This window comes from Carcharhinus amblyrhynchos, chromosome 5, assembly GCF_965287045.1.
Source record: "Carcharhinus amblyrhynchos chromosome 5, sCarAmb.v2.hapA, whole genome shotgun sequence".
Taxonomy (NCBI): Eukaryota; Metazoa; Chordata; class Chondrichthyes; order Carcharhiniformes; family Carcharhinidae; genus Carcharhinus; species Carcharhinus amblyrhynchos.
Window position 1 is genome coordinate 44138906 of NC_137328.1, and position 15248 is coordinate 44154153.

General features: G+C 43.9%; 1 protein-coding gene across 1 annotated transcript in view; it reads right to left on the minus strand.

Moving 5' to 3' along the window:
- The window catches only part of LOC145343530 (low-density lipoprotein receptor-related protein 2-like), a 104802-nt gene that overhangs the window by 39802 nt on the left and 49752 nt on the right, over positions 1-15248 (minus strand). The window contains 4 exon segments of the mRNA XM_080189782.1: positions 2341-2463; positions 2879-3001; positions 5354-5473; positions 7214-7264. Coding sequence (XP_080045908.1) covers positions 2341-2463; positions 2879-3001; positions 5354-5473; positions 7214-7264 — 417 coding nt within the window.

The window sequence follows — 15248 nt, forward strand, 5'->3', positions numbered from 1 at the left end:
GTTGGTAAGCTGATGGAGAGGCTTCTGAGGGACAAGATTTACGAGCATTTGGAGAGGTTTGACATGATCAGGAATAGTCATTATGGTTTTGTCAAGGGCAGGTTGTGCCTTATGAGCCTAGTTGAGTTCTTCAAAAAAATGTGACTGAACACATTGACGAAGGAAGAGCAGTGGACGTGGTGTACATGGACTTCAGCAAGGTATTTGATAAGGTCCCCCATGCAAGACTTCTTGAGAAGGTGAGAGGGCATGGGATCCAAGGGCCTCTGGCCTTGTGGATCCAGAACTGGCTTGCCTGCAGAAGGCAAAAAGTGGTTGTGGATGGGTCTTTTTTGGCATGGAGGTCAGTCACCAGTGGAGTGCCCCAGGGATCTGTTCTAGGACCCTTGCTGTTTGTCATTTTCATAAATGGCCTAGATGAGGAAGTGGAGGGATGGGCAAGTAAGTTCGCTGATGACATGAAGGTCGGTGGTGTTGTGGATGGTCTGGAAGGATGTCAAAAGTTGCAGCAGGACATAAATAGGATGCAGGACTGGGCAGAGAAGTGGCAGATGGACTTCAATGCAGATAAATGTGTAGTCGTCCATTTTGGCAGAACCAACAGGATGAACGTACACTACCAAGGGCAGAAGTCTGAGTAGTGTTGAAGAGCAGAAGAATCTTGGGGTCTGGGTCCACAGGACTCTTAAATCGGCCTCGCAGGTGGAGGATGTGATCAGGAAGGCGTATGGTGTACTGGCCTTCATTAATCGGGAGGTAATGCTGCAACTTTATAAGTCCCTTGTTAGGCCTCACTTGGAGTACTGTGCGCAGTTCTGGTCACCTCACTATAGGAAGGACGTAGAAGCTATTGAAAGGGTACAGAGGAGATTTACAAGGATGTTGCCTGGACTGGGAGGCATGCCTTATGAAGTTAGGTTGAGGGAGCTGGGACTCTTTTCCCTGGAGAGATGAAAGTTGAGAGGCGACCTGATAGAAGTTTATAAAATGTTGAGGAATAGATAGGGTGGATTCTCAGAGGCTATTTCCCCGGGTTGAAATGGTCGCTACGAGGGGACACAGATTTAAGGTGCAGGGAGGCAAGTACAGAAGTGATGTTAGGGGTAAGTTTTTCACTGAGGGTGGTGAGCGAATGGAATCAGCTGCCGTCAGTGGTAGTGGAGGCAAACTTGCTGGGGGTCTTTTAAAAGACTTCTGGATGAGTATATGGGGTTTAATGGGATTGGGGGTTATAGATAGGTAGGTGTTGATGTGATTGGCACAACTCGTGGGCCGAAGGGCCTGTTGGTGCTGTAGTGTTCTATGTAACATTTGGTGGCAGAGTGGTATTGCTGCGAGATTAGTAATCAAGGCACCCAGCCAATGCACACAAGTTCAAATTTCACTGACAGCTGGTGAAATTTGAATTCGTTAATACACTTGCAAGATAAAGCTAGTCTCAGTAACAGGGACCATTTAATCACTTTTCATAATGCATTCTGGTTCATGCAAAACACTGCAACTGCTGGAAATCAAATAAAAACAGATCTTGTAACATGTGAGGAGAAAGTTATCATGGCTGGAGTTGCCCCACCTGCCACAGGAATTGGTGCTGGTGAGGGGGTGAAGTATGGGAAGGTTTGTTGACCTCAGGCAAGATTTTAGTTTCAGGATGAGCAAGGCTGTGAAATCCCACCCAGGATCTAAATGCTCCTTCTGTTTCAGGGAGATTTGAGGACAATTTAGTGTATGGATCAAATTCAGATCAAAAAAATTGTTTCTCTCCACAGATGCTGTGACCTGCTGAGTTTATTCACCATTATTTTTATTTCTGGTTAATTAATATTCTTTAAGGGAAATAGGCCATCATTAACTTGTTTTGACTTACATTTGATTCCAGGCAACTGCTCACAAATGAGCTGGCAAAAGCCCTTAATTCAAGGGAATGGGCAATAAATTCTGGCCTTGCCAGCAATGCCCACACCCCCCAGGAAGGAAAATCTAGATAGGATTGTGGAGACGAGTCTGGTGACAAGTGATTATGGCACTAGCAGAAATAAAAACATTTGAACACTTAAACCTACAGGAATCCTGCAAGCTTTGATATCATTTGCTTATAAGCAGGGGAAGGCATCCTGAGCAATTAACCTAATATTCATAAAAGTTCAGCTGTTAGCAAATCAAAGTTAGTGTTGTGAAAATATTTAGTGCTAGGTCTAAAGCATTCTTTAAACTCAACAAGTGGAGTACAAGTTTAAAATTGCAGTAATTCAGGTTGTATAGTTCAGGTCTTTGTTCCTCCAACTAGAATTAGTCTTTGGACATTTAGAATCCACTCAGCTAAATTTGGCATTAACCTACCACAGTTCTCTTCATCACTACCATTGTCACAGTCCTTTCCTCCATCACATTTCCAGGAAGCAGGAATACACTGAAGAGTCCCAGGACCACAGCTTATTTCGTTCAAGTGACACATTCTTGTATCTTTAAGAGACATTAGAGTTTAGAGAAATTTGCATACATCATCCTCCTTCCTGGTGAGCTCTAAGTGTTTTGAATGTGGATTCCAGCACAACTTGAAAATTGTCAAGTAAACCAAAATCACCTACTACAGCCTCAATTTTATATAAAAATGCCATTGTAATGGTAGCACTAAATGGTTTAAAAAGTATAAGCATCCAAAATTTGATGCATTTGGTCATTAGCTCACTCAGAACAAAACCTGTAGCTGCACATGATATTTAGAACTAAAATGCTAAAATACAAGCAAATGGAGACAAAGGGTCAAAAATACATGCAGTTGTCCTATGTTATGGACAAGGAAGAAATTAGAAAATGCAGGGACAGAATGATCAAAGGAAATACTGGATCAAAATTTTCACTCCTTCCTAATACTTACGACATACATCTGGACTTTCATCTGATCCATCCTCACAGTCAGATGTGCCATCACACTGCCACTTACTTGGCACACAGTGTCCACTGTGGCATACAAAGTCTGAAGTTCCACAGGTGATTTTACCTTGAAAAATGAAATATTATTACATGTTTCTGGTCTACTATTTGAAGCAATTACTACAAATACCCAAGTTATTTCTATGAGGGTATATGGTTATTGGCTGATGCTAGCCTTTAGAGGAAGGGGTATAGACTATAGGAGCTGCCGTCTAATGCTTCAGTTGTACAGAACGTTGGTTAGACCGCATTTGGAGTACTGCGTCCAGTTCTGGTCACCTTACTACCGGAAGGACGTGGAGACTCTGGAGAGGGTGCAGAGGAGGTTTACCAGGATGTTGCCTGGCATGGAAGGACTGAGTTACGAGGAAAGGTCGGAGAAACTGGGACTTTTCTCCTTGGAAAGACGGAGATTGAGGGGGGACATGATAGAGGTATATAAGATACTGAAGGGAATAGATAGAGTTAATAGTGAGAGGCTGCTCCCTAGACTGGGTACAATTACGAGGGGTCATGATCTAAGGGGGGGGGGGGGGGGGGGGGGGGGGGGGAAAAAAAGTAGTATAATTTGGATGTGAGAGGAAGGTTCTTCACGCAGAGGGTCATGGGGGTATGGAATGTGCTACCAAGTAGGGTGGTGGAGGCAGGAACGTTGGACTTGTTTAAGGTTTACTTACATAGACACATGAGCGAAATAAGGATGGAGGGTTATAGTAGGGGGTATTAAATAGGGTCAGAGCCTCGGGAGACACCGGAAATGCAGATTTGTATGTTAACGTTTTTGTCTTTTTATTCCGCAGGTGGAGGTCCACCTTGTCATCAAGCAAGGGGCATGCACATGGTGGGTTGTGCGTGGGCTGCTCTTGGAGATTCCAGGAGTGGCCTCGTACTTCGTGCCGGTGTGTGTGCTTGATCCTGGACCGGTAGTCGGGCGCCGCAACAGCTCAGTGACTAGCACTGCTAGCTGTGCAGATACATGGATTTGGGCCTGTGTCTGTGGGAGTTTGCGCATTCTCCGTGGTTGCGTGGGTTTCCTCCCACACCCCAAAGATGTGCTCTTAGGCTGATTGGTTTACCAAATTGATACTATTCTCCCCTGAATCTGGCTAAATTAGGGGTTCCACTTGCATACACACAGGGCAGGGTAGGTGTAGGAGGATGTGGCAGCGTGGGCTCATTGGGCCGAAGGGCCTGTTTCCCGTGCTGAGTTGTTGTTTGTTTTTATTCATAATACTATAGTACATGGGCAATACAAATTTTGAACTGTGGCAATCTTGCCAGTTTCATTATGCCAAGGTTTCAGAATTAAGAGTCATTTATACAACTTCATTGCCCTCAACTTATGGAGGAAGTTAAACAAACAATTTTAGTATATACATGGCTCTCCATAGTATACATTTAAATTGACTCTTCTGTAGTTATGATCCATCCTTGCCATTTTGAATCCAGGCACATCATTTGCAATTCTCCAGTCCTCTTGTGTAACTCCTGCACTCAGGGTTGAGACTTGACCATGTCTGTGACTTCTTGCTCAGACGCATCCAATGCAGTTTTGATATTACAAGCCTAATACCCCTTAAATAATAACCACATCTAGGTCTCAACTACTCATTTGGGAGCATATTTTTTCTTAGCAAAGGCCACTAATTGGTCCTTTTCCACAGCCAACTTAAAATCTTCTCCATATGACTTGTCCTGGTCAAAATCCCTCCCCACCCAAACAGCAGTGGGTGTATGTACACCACAAACTGTATCAACAGCTTGCCATCACCTTTGCAAGATCAACTGGGGGAATGGGCAGTGAATGCTGATCTTGTAATCATTCAAGCAATACAAGAGCTCGAAAAGACCTCTTCCTGGATTGTATAATTTATAATCAGATTTCTGTAGAGCCTGATAGTAACTGATCAGTGGTAACTTGGCAAACAACATCAGATGAATTTTTTTTAAAAATACAAGAATTTACCTACATTCATTACATACAAATGTCAGACTGCCCATCACATATGGAGTAGTTAGCACTATGGGCTGCTGGTATTAAAATGGTACATTACTTTTGTGATACCTCTATCTTCTAATCTGGCTTCAATACAAAATACACGTGGCATGATTGGTCTTCAGCACACATGTAAACTGGTCAGGAATAAACTAATGTCCCATTTTTAGACAGGCATTACATTTCTGCAGGCAAGTAGAAAACTAATATGGATCTCACCTAGGTCTGCTAATAATTGCTGAGATGTGATGAGATGGTCATAAATATTAAACACATTTTCTTAGATTGAGCAAGGCTGCAAAAGCCCTACAGTGCTGAGGTGAAGCATCGTGCCCAAATTTTATTGGCCCTCTTCTCCCACCTACACAGGCCTCAAGGTGTGCTGATCTAAAGTGCTATCTAGCACACAAGCCAGCTACTTACCACAGTTATCTTCATCACTGCCATCAGTGCAGTCATCATCCCCATCACATCTCCACAGTTGTGGGATACAGCGTCCATTTTGGCACTGAAACCACGATGCATCACAGGAAGCTTTTGAGCCTTCAGAAGAAACAAAGAATGATGAACTATAAAGCAAAAAAGTCAGGAACAAAATCAGATCTTTTTATTGTGAATGAAAATTTGCACTTGTTAACTCCATGTAAAAAAAAGGTGATTTCACAGGAATTGAATGTAGGGGAGGTGACTGACTGACAGCCTCAGGTGAAAATATTGGAAGTTATGGGAGATCAGGGCTGGAAGACAGCATGGTTATTGGAGGTTAGCCATCTCCGCCCCAGGACAATTCTGCTAAAAAGGTAATATTGAATGTCCTCAGCCCAACCAATTTCGGTAATCTTTCCTCCAAGAGGGATGTTTGCTGACAATTACCCAAGAGCTGTTCCATTTGGCATTCTTCAGGCACTGAATAAATCTATATTTGCATGCAGCAAGATCTGGATAACATCTAGGTTTGGGCTGATCATGGCATAAAGTGCCAGGCAATGATAATATAACCACCTCTCCTTGACTTTCAGAAAAAAGTTACAGTTGGTAAATACCCAGAATACCATAAATAGATGGAGCAGCCATATAAATACTACCCAATGATAATGGATAGTCTTGCATGAGTAATCCAAAGTGCTTTTATCACTTAAAGCAGATTCTGTAGCTCCACAAGCTCACCAACATACAGGACAAAACAATCTACTGGATTGGCAATAAATTTAAACTTTACTAGTTGGTTTGGAACTACTCCCAAGGTAAGAAATAGATACCCATTAGGCCAGAGATGAGCAATCCATAACATAGCCCAAAATTGCATTTAATGTCTTTCCAACCAGAAGGTAATTCCAACGTATTATTCATGATATAGCAGCCACTGTATTATAGAAAATGCAGCTTCCAATTTGCACAGAGCAAAGTCTCACAGTAATAGGATAATGATCACAGCCTGCTTAAAGCGATGTTTGTTGAAGAGGTGAGTATTGACTAGCACAATGGTAATCAGGATCACACATTAATGGCACTTATGGTACCAACCAAGATTGTCTTATCATTGGAGGGGAACAGGAATCCCCAGTTTTGCCTCATAAGCATTACCAAGCCAAAGGTTGTTCTCTTTCAGAAAGACCAATTCCAGCCTTGTTCCCTATAACTTTACAGTTTAGTTAAAAACAAACAAATGACTAGTATCATTTCATTCTTGGACTACATAATCTCAGACCATTAAGCATTACTCCTAATGAAGTTATGAATGGATACTTACTATTACTCCAGCCTGGTAAATATTACATTTAAATTTACAATTAAAACCCTATACCACTATGAAAACGCTCAGGCCATCCCCATTTCAGAAACCCACACGTGTAATTTACTCTTTGATAAAAATAAGCAAAAGTGAAAAATCAGTTAAACACGATCTGATCTAAAAGATAAAAACAACAACTGTAATAAGTGTTGGTTACTACTAGCTTTTGGCTGGATAAGTGGTGAGGATGAACTGAAAATAGCATATTCTAAACAAGGATTAGTATTAGCTGTGAAGAGCCACCACTCGTTTTGTGGTGTGGATGGGCTATTAAATTGCAAAGCTTTTAGAGGTAGGAATTCTTATTGTTGTTGATATGAGCAACAAGAGATGCTTTAGTACTTGCATTAGTTTTACAGAAGGAAAAGTAATTAATCTTCATAGATAGCGCCTTTTCAATTCAGTGTTTCGCAACATAACATGACGCTTATAAATTACGCCCACTATTTCCAAAGATTAAATTCCACAGCTGGGAAACAATCGCTACTCACCATACGCGAATCTGTTTGGATTTAAACATACTACCAACTGTAGCAGCAAGGCTACGCGAAAAGGAATCATTTTGCTCGTTAAAGCAAAAAAAACGCCAGTAGTAGTAATCCCGTTATCCGGTAACCTAAAAATACTAAAACGGAAGAAAACATGTAACAAGTCACTGCAGCGACTTGTTTTTATAACCACATTCCCTCTGTAATCCAAAATAACGGGAGTGCCCCCCCCAATCAAATTACCCTATTAACTCATTACAGGTTAAATCTGGATCTGTCGCTATAACCCGATGGCCGATTGGAGTAGGACCAACAGTGATCAGCTGAATAGAGCTAACTGATCTCACCAATTATTGCATATGAAAGGTTCATTAAATGCAGTCCCTCTTTTTTTTGAATGTATTTGGACTGAAAGAGAACTCTACTGTCACTTGAGTGAATATCGCATGTATCTCAGTTGCACTGAAGTACCAACCTTTTTGGCGTTTGTACTGAAATACCTCAGTGCAACTTTTTCCATGTAGTCAACATTTAAAATAACTTTGGAACATTTGTAAGACCGTTGTAAAATATCTGTAATGTTTCTTTGACTGTATTGAAGCATCTCAGGATGTTACTTGATGAGGGGGATTGAATATAAAAGTAGGGGGGTCTTGCTGCAGCTGTATAGGGCACTGGTGAGGCCGCAGCTGGAGTACTGTGTGCAGTTTTGGTCGCCGCACTTACGCAAGGATATTTTGGCCTTGGAGGGAGTGCAGAGGAGGTTTACTAGGCTGATACCGGAGTTGAGGGGGTTGAGCTATGAGGAGAGGCTGAATAAACTAGGCTTGTACTCGTTGGAGTTTAGAAGAATGAGGGGAGATCTCATTGAGACGTATAAGATGATGAATGGGATGGATAGGATAGAGGTGGAGAGACTCTTCCCGCTCAGAAAGGACGGTAGGACTAGGGGGCACAGCCTCAAGATAAAGGGGGGGGCGGTTTAGAATGGAGTTGAGGAGGAACTTCTTCACTCAAAGGGTGGTGAATCTCTGGAATTCTCTGCCCGTTGAAGTGGTGGAGGCTGCCTCGCTAAATATTTTTAAGACGCGGGTTGATGGGTTTTTGATAAGCGAGGGGATCAAGGGTTATGGGGAGAGGGCGGGAATGTGGAACTGAGCCACGACAGATCAGCCATGATCTTATTGAATGGCGGGGCAGGCTCGAAGGGCTAGATGGCCTACTTCTGCTCCTATTTCTTATGTTCTTATGTTCTTATGATGTATGTAAAGAACCTGAATATTGGGGATCATCACCAGGATCCTCAACACTGGTGCCCCACAAGGCTATATTCTCAGCGCCCCACCCCTGACTATACTCCTTATATACCTAAGGCTATGTGGCTAAATTCCCCTCCAATTCAATTTTTAAGTTGGCTGATGACACCACCATATTGGGTCAGATCTCAAGCAATGACGAGATAGAGTACAGGAACAAGGTAGAGAATCTGGTGAACTGGTGCAATGACAATAATCTCTCCCTCAGTGTCAACAAAACGAAAGAGATTGTCATCGACCTCAGGCAGCGTAAAGGAGAACATGTCCCTGTCTACATCAACAGGGACAAAGTAAAAAGGGTTGAGAGCTTCAAGTTTTTAGGTGTCCAGATCACCAACCTGTCCTGGCTCCCCCCATGCTAACACTACAGTTAAGAAAGCTCGCCAATGCCTCTACTTTCTCAGAAGACTAAGGAAATTTGGCATGTCAGCTAAGACTCTCAGCAACCTTAACAGATACACCATAGAAAGCATTCTTTCTGGTTGTATCACAGCTCGGTATGGCTCCTGCTCTGCCTAAGACCATAAGAAATTACAAAGAATCATGAATGAAGCCCAGTCTATCATGCAAATCAGCCTCCCAACCATTGGCACTGTTTACACTTCCCGCTGTCTTGGAAAAACAGCCAGCATAATTAAGGACCACACGTACCCGGACATACTCTTTTCCACCATCTTCCGTCGGTAAAAAGATACAAAAGTCTGAAGTCAGGTACCAACCGACTCAACGACATCTTCTTCCCTACTGCCATCAGTTATGATCGCTATCCCCAAGATGCTCTCCCACTGAGAAACCCGACACCTGTCCAGGTTCATTAGCCAGTACCAGATCGAGTACAGCCTCTCCTCTTGTAGGCTTATCCAAGTGTTGTGTCAGGAAACCCTCCTGAACACACCTAACAAACTCCTCCCCATCCAAACCCCTTACCCTAGGGATATTCCAATCAATGTTTGGGAAATTAAAGTCTCCCATCATTACAACTCTGTTATTACTACATCTCTCTCGGATCTGTTTCCCTATCTGCACCTCAACTTCCCTGTTACTATTGGGCAGCCTATAGAAAACACCCAGCAAAGTTATCAACCTCTTCCTGTTGCGAACTTCCACCCACAGACTCTGTAGACAATCCCTCTATGGCGTCCGCCCTCTCTACAGCCGTGACACTATCCCTGATCAACAGTGCCACTCCCTCCGCCCTCTTTTGCCTCCCTCCCTGTCCTTTCTGAAACATCTGATACCTGGCACCTGAAGTACTCAGTCCTGTCCCTGAGACATCCAAGTCTCCCTAATGGCCATAATTTCCAAGCAGCGATCCACGCCCTAAGCTCATCCACTTTATTCACTACATTCCTGGCATTAAAATAGATACATCTCAAATCTTCGGTCTGAGTGCTCCCCTTCTCCATCACTCGTCTATCCTCCCTCTCACACTGTCTACAATCCTTCTCTATTTGCGAGCTAACCTCCTCGCTCCCAGTCACCTCGTCTCGATTTCCTCCCCGCAACATTTCTAGTTTAAATTGTCCCCAGTAGCCTCAGTCAACCTTCCCGCCAAGATATTGGGCCCCCTGGGATTCAAGTGCCACCCGTCTTTTTTGTACAGGTCACACCTGCCCCTCAAGAGATCCCAATGATCCAGGAACCTGAATCCCTGCCCCCTGCTCCAGTCCCTCAGCCACGCGTTCATCCTTCACCTCATTCCATTCCTGCTCTCACTTTCCCGCGGCACAGGCAGCAATCCTGAGATTACGACCTTTGCCTTCCTCCTTCTCAGCTATCTACCTAACTCCCTATATTCTCTTTTCATGACCCCTTCCCTCTTCCTACCTATGTGACAATAATAAATCAAATCAAATCAAATTGCATTGACTTTATCCCAGATTTCAACTATTCTTTTACCTTCACCTCTATTTCATGCACATCTGCTCACTCCTTCCCCTCCCTCCTAGAATCATGATGGGATTCCCCTCGAACTCACCTTTCACCCCACCAACCTCTGTATTCAACAGATGATTCCCAGCCATTTAAAGTTTATTTATTAGTGTCACAAGGAGGCTTACATTAACATTGCAATGTGCTTACTGTGAAAGTCCCCTAGTCGCCACACCCCAGGGCCTATTTGAGTATATTGAGGAAGATGTCTTTTGGACTGTGGAAGGAAATCAGAGCACCTGGAGGAAAGCCATGCTGACCACTACCTCCAGTGTGATGCCACTAAACATATCTTCCCCATCCTTGGTTTTTAGTATTCTGAGAGGGCCATTCCCGCAACAACATTCTGGTTCAATACTCAGTCACTTCAATATCTTACCCCCCACCCTCCTTTCCAATGACACCTTTCCATGCAAGCACATGAGATGCAATACCTATGCTTTTACCTCCTCTCTCTCTTCATCATGCATCTCCACACACTTGATTCACTTGTCCTTGTTCCAATTTAGTCTACTGTATTTGCAGCTCATAATGAGGTCTCCTCTACACTGGAGAGACCAAATGTAAACTGGGTGACTGCTTTGCTTAGTTTGCAAATGTGACCCTAAGTTTTGTTGCTTCTCATTTTAATTTTCCACCTTATTCACTCTGTGACCTTCTTGTCCATGGCCTGTCATAGTATTCCAATGAAGCTCCATGTAAGCTTAAGGAACAGTATCTCATCGTGGGGCAGCACAGTGGTTAGCACTGCTGCCTCTCAGCGCCAAAGACTAAGGTTCAATTCCAGCCTTGGGTGACTGTGTGGAGTTTGCATGTTCTCCCGACGTCTGCGTGAATTTCCTCTGGGTGCACCAATTTCCTCCCGTAGTCCAAAGATGTGCAAGGTAGATGGATTGGCCATGCTAAATTGCCCCTCAGTGTTCCAAGATGTGTAGGTTAGGGGGATTAGTGGTGTAAATACATGGGGTTATAGGGATAGGGCTTGGGTGGAATGGTCTATTGGAGAGTCAGTGTAGACTCGATGGGCTGAATGGTCTCCTTCTGCAATGTAGGAGTTCTATGAAACGGTTATTCATACCTCATCTCGACACGTCAGCCAGAACGCTACCACCTCGTCCGCCACGGAATCGAGGCGAGGGTGAAATCCAACAAGGGAAATCTCTGTTGGCCTCAGGTCTTGTCTGAGCGAGACCGTAAAATCCTGCCCGTCATTTCTTAATTTACTATACTGGTTATCATTCTGTTTAGCCTTACTAACATGAAACATTTTGTCATTTAATCTCTGCCCTCCATCCTATCCATTTATTTTTCTTGCCCTTCCCCGCTTTCACTGATCCATCTTGGCTCTCTGGGACTTTGTTCAATTATAAAATTAGATAAAGGATCCTATTTTACCATTTTGATTCTAAGCGCTGGGTGGACTTGAAACTGCGAGTGTTTCAGATCTGACTTTTCGACCCGTTCTCAGACGCCCCCATAGGCACTCTACCTGCAAAAATATCAGCAAGTCCGAATCGCACTGCACAAGCCTGTGGGAGGGGCTTAACACACTCAAAATCCTGTAGCTTCGATCGGCGTCTCCAACTGCGCATGTGCAGAAAAAAGAGATCGAATGCTGCTCCCCTTCTACACCCCTTCTGGGCCGGATAATTCCTCCCTCTGGCCCCCACAGACATTGCCCCACCCCCACAACATTATTGACCCCCTTATTCTCCTACCTCCCCGCCACCCAAACTGATCTCCTGATTCATAACATAAGAACATAAGAAATAGGAGCAGGAGTAGGCCATCTCCCGCCCACTGATCACAGGCAGAGTGGCAGCGCACCCCCCGCCCCCATCGATCTCAAGCAGACAGCTATCAGACCCACTTCCCCCACACCAATCTCAAGCAGAGAGCCGTTGGACCCACCTTCCACTCCCCACCGGTCTCAAGCAGAGGGGCAACGGATGCTGGGCACTTATCTCCTCACTAACCCTCACTGACGGGGTGTCCGAATTCGCGCTGATTCTGGATGGGCAAATGTGGTGGTAAAGGGGGAATTGCTGGTAAAGTTGGGCGTGCAGCCCGTTAAGTCAATTTAAATGCACGCAAGTGTATTGAAATGGCTGTCGCGTCCATTTCGGGCGCAGTCTAAATCACGGCCATTTTCAGGTCTTGGTAAAGGGGGAACCAACACGAAGACAGACGTGGATTGCACTACTCACCTCACACCCAACTTTACCAAGTTTTCAAACCTGAAAATGAGTGCAGCGTGGTGGTAAAATTAGACCCATAGTCTTCAACAGCCCATCCACACCTTTTGTCCCTTGTACCTTCCTTGCCAGATCATGACCCCAAATCAATGACCATGGTCCTTTATAATGTTAACTCATGTCCACATCCCCTTCGCCCCCCACCCCTACCAACTCCCCATGGCCCTTGTATCCCTTAAGTTATGCAAATGCACCCAATATTTTCCCTGGGCAGACCTCAGGACCCATGTGGAGGTTAAATAAAATAAAGCTCTAAAAATATAATGGAGCTCTCACTATATAGATTCGAGTATTAAAACATTCCTTTCATAACAGTCTATTCAAAGATAATTTTTAAAAAGTCTCAAGTGCTAATCTCTTGTAAATACAAATGAACTTTTATGTATATCTTACATCAAGAACAGCAATCATTTAATAATCTCTTTAGCCTGACAATCAAACTGTGAAGTCAGAAAAATTCTCTGCTGAGTTATTTGTAGTCTTGGGAAATCAGCTGAGCGCTCATAAAGGGTCCTATTTTACCATTTTGATTCTAAGTGGAGGACAAAACTGGGGGTTTCAGATGCAACTTTTAGACTCACTCTCAGGTACCCCCAGTCGCACTCTGCCTGAAAAAATATTAGCAATTCTGAATCGCACTGCAGAAGCGTCTGAGTGGGGCTTAACATGCCCAAAATCCTGCAGATCTGATTGGTGCCTCCAACTGCGCATGTGCAGAAAGAAAAGATAGAATGCTGCTCGCCTGTCACATCGCTCCCGGGCTAGATAATGCCTTTCCCTGGCCTCTCACAGACATTGCCCCTCCCCCACAGCATTACTGACTCCCTTATCTCCCACCCCCCCTGCTACCCAGGCCAATTGTGGGCCCCTCCCCGCACCCCCCCACCACTGATTTCAGGCAGAGTGGCAGCGGATCCCCCCTCCTCCTCACTAATCACAGGCAGAGTGGCAGCGGACCTTTCCCCCTGCATCCCACCGATCTCAAGCGGAGAACCATCGGACGCTCGGCGCTTATCTCCTCCCTAACTGGAGCGCCCGAATCGGACTTTTGTAGAATATGTCTGTTTTGGGCTGAATCTGGATGGGCGATGGTAAAGGGGGAAATGCCGGTAAGTTTCAGCGTTTCAGGTGCGATCCTCATCACTGCCATTTTCGGACCTTGTTAAAGGGGGAACCGGTGTGGGGGTGGGTGTGGATCATGCGACTCACCTCATACCTGACTTTACCAAGTTCTTACGCCCGAAAATGGGCGCAACTTGATGGCAAACTCGGGCCCAAATTTGTAATTGCAAAAACAGATGCTATACAACTTGGTCTGTCATTCAAAGCAATACAACAGAATGTTCTTAATCTCTCGCTGATACTTGCGGCCTATTCTTTCTTTTTCAATTTTAAAGGGCTGGTGAGTTATATAACTTCATCTCATGACAGTTAATCAGGATTTATCTGATCTTCAAGAAGGTTTATGTCTACTACAGAAATTTCTGACTCCCACACTGTGGGTTAAAGCCCTTGCAACAGCCAAAATGAAGTTTGTGTGAACTCAGTGCTGAGTTCAAAGGCCCTGCTAAGTTTAGGTTTCCCTCATTTGTAAATCATGCCCTGCTCCTTTACTCACACCTGTAAAAATTGTTAGAAATGGGGGCGGCGCCTCCACATTCAGGCCCCACCCAGCATTTTTGACGGTCCCTGGAGTCTCCCTGACTCCATAAAAATCCAGCAGATTAAAACTTCTCTTCTCAGATGCTGTCTGATCTGCTGAGTAGTTCCAGCATTTGTCTGCTTCATTTCAGATTTCCAGAATGCACAGTACTTAGATTTTATATTTACCCATTGTAATTCCCTGAATATTCTATTATCACTAGAATATTAATCCAGAAACTCAGCTCATGTTCTGGGGACCTGGGTTTGAATCCTGCCACGGCAGATTGTGGAATTTGAATTCAATAAAAAAAAATCTGGAATTAAGAAACTATTGACGACCATGAAACCATTGTCGATTGTCAGAAAAAACTAAAGTCCTTTTGGGAAGGAAATCTGCAGTCTTTACCCGGTCTGGCCTATATGTGACTCCAGATCCACAGCAATATGGTTGACTCTTAACTGCCCTCTGACCAAGGGCGACTAGGGATGGGCAATAAATGCTGGTCAGTCAGTGACACACATTTCCCATGAATGAATGCAAAAAAACCCTGAAGTAAATTATCTGAGTGGCATTTTCAGAAACCTTTCATGAGTCTGATGATTTATATATTCATTACACTTCTGGGTATGCTTAGATGAACATGAAAGGGTGTGATTAATAAGGAATGATGAGAGGATTAAATTAGTAATGGACATCTACTAAAAAGCAGTTCAAAATATCAGCTTTGATTATTGCCCTTAAAGTCAACTAAGACTTCTTATGAGAATAGGGCAATTTTAACTTTCACAAGTAAATTATGTGCAAGATAATCAAACAATTTGACATTTTAACCACAACATATGTTACAGCAGTTAGGCACAGGTTAATATCTGTAAGGCAACAGATCCCAT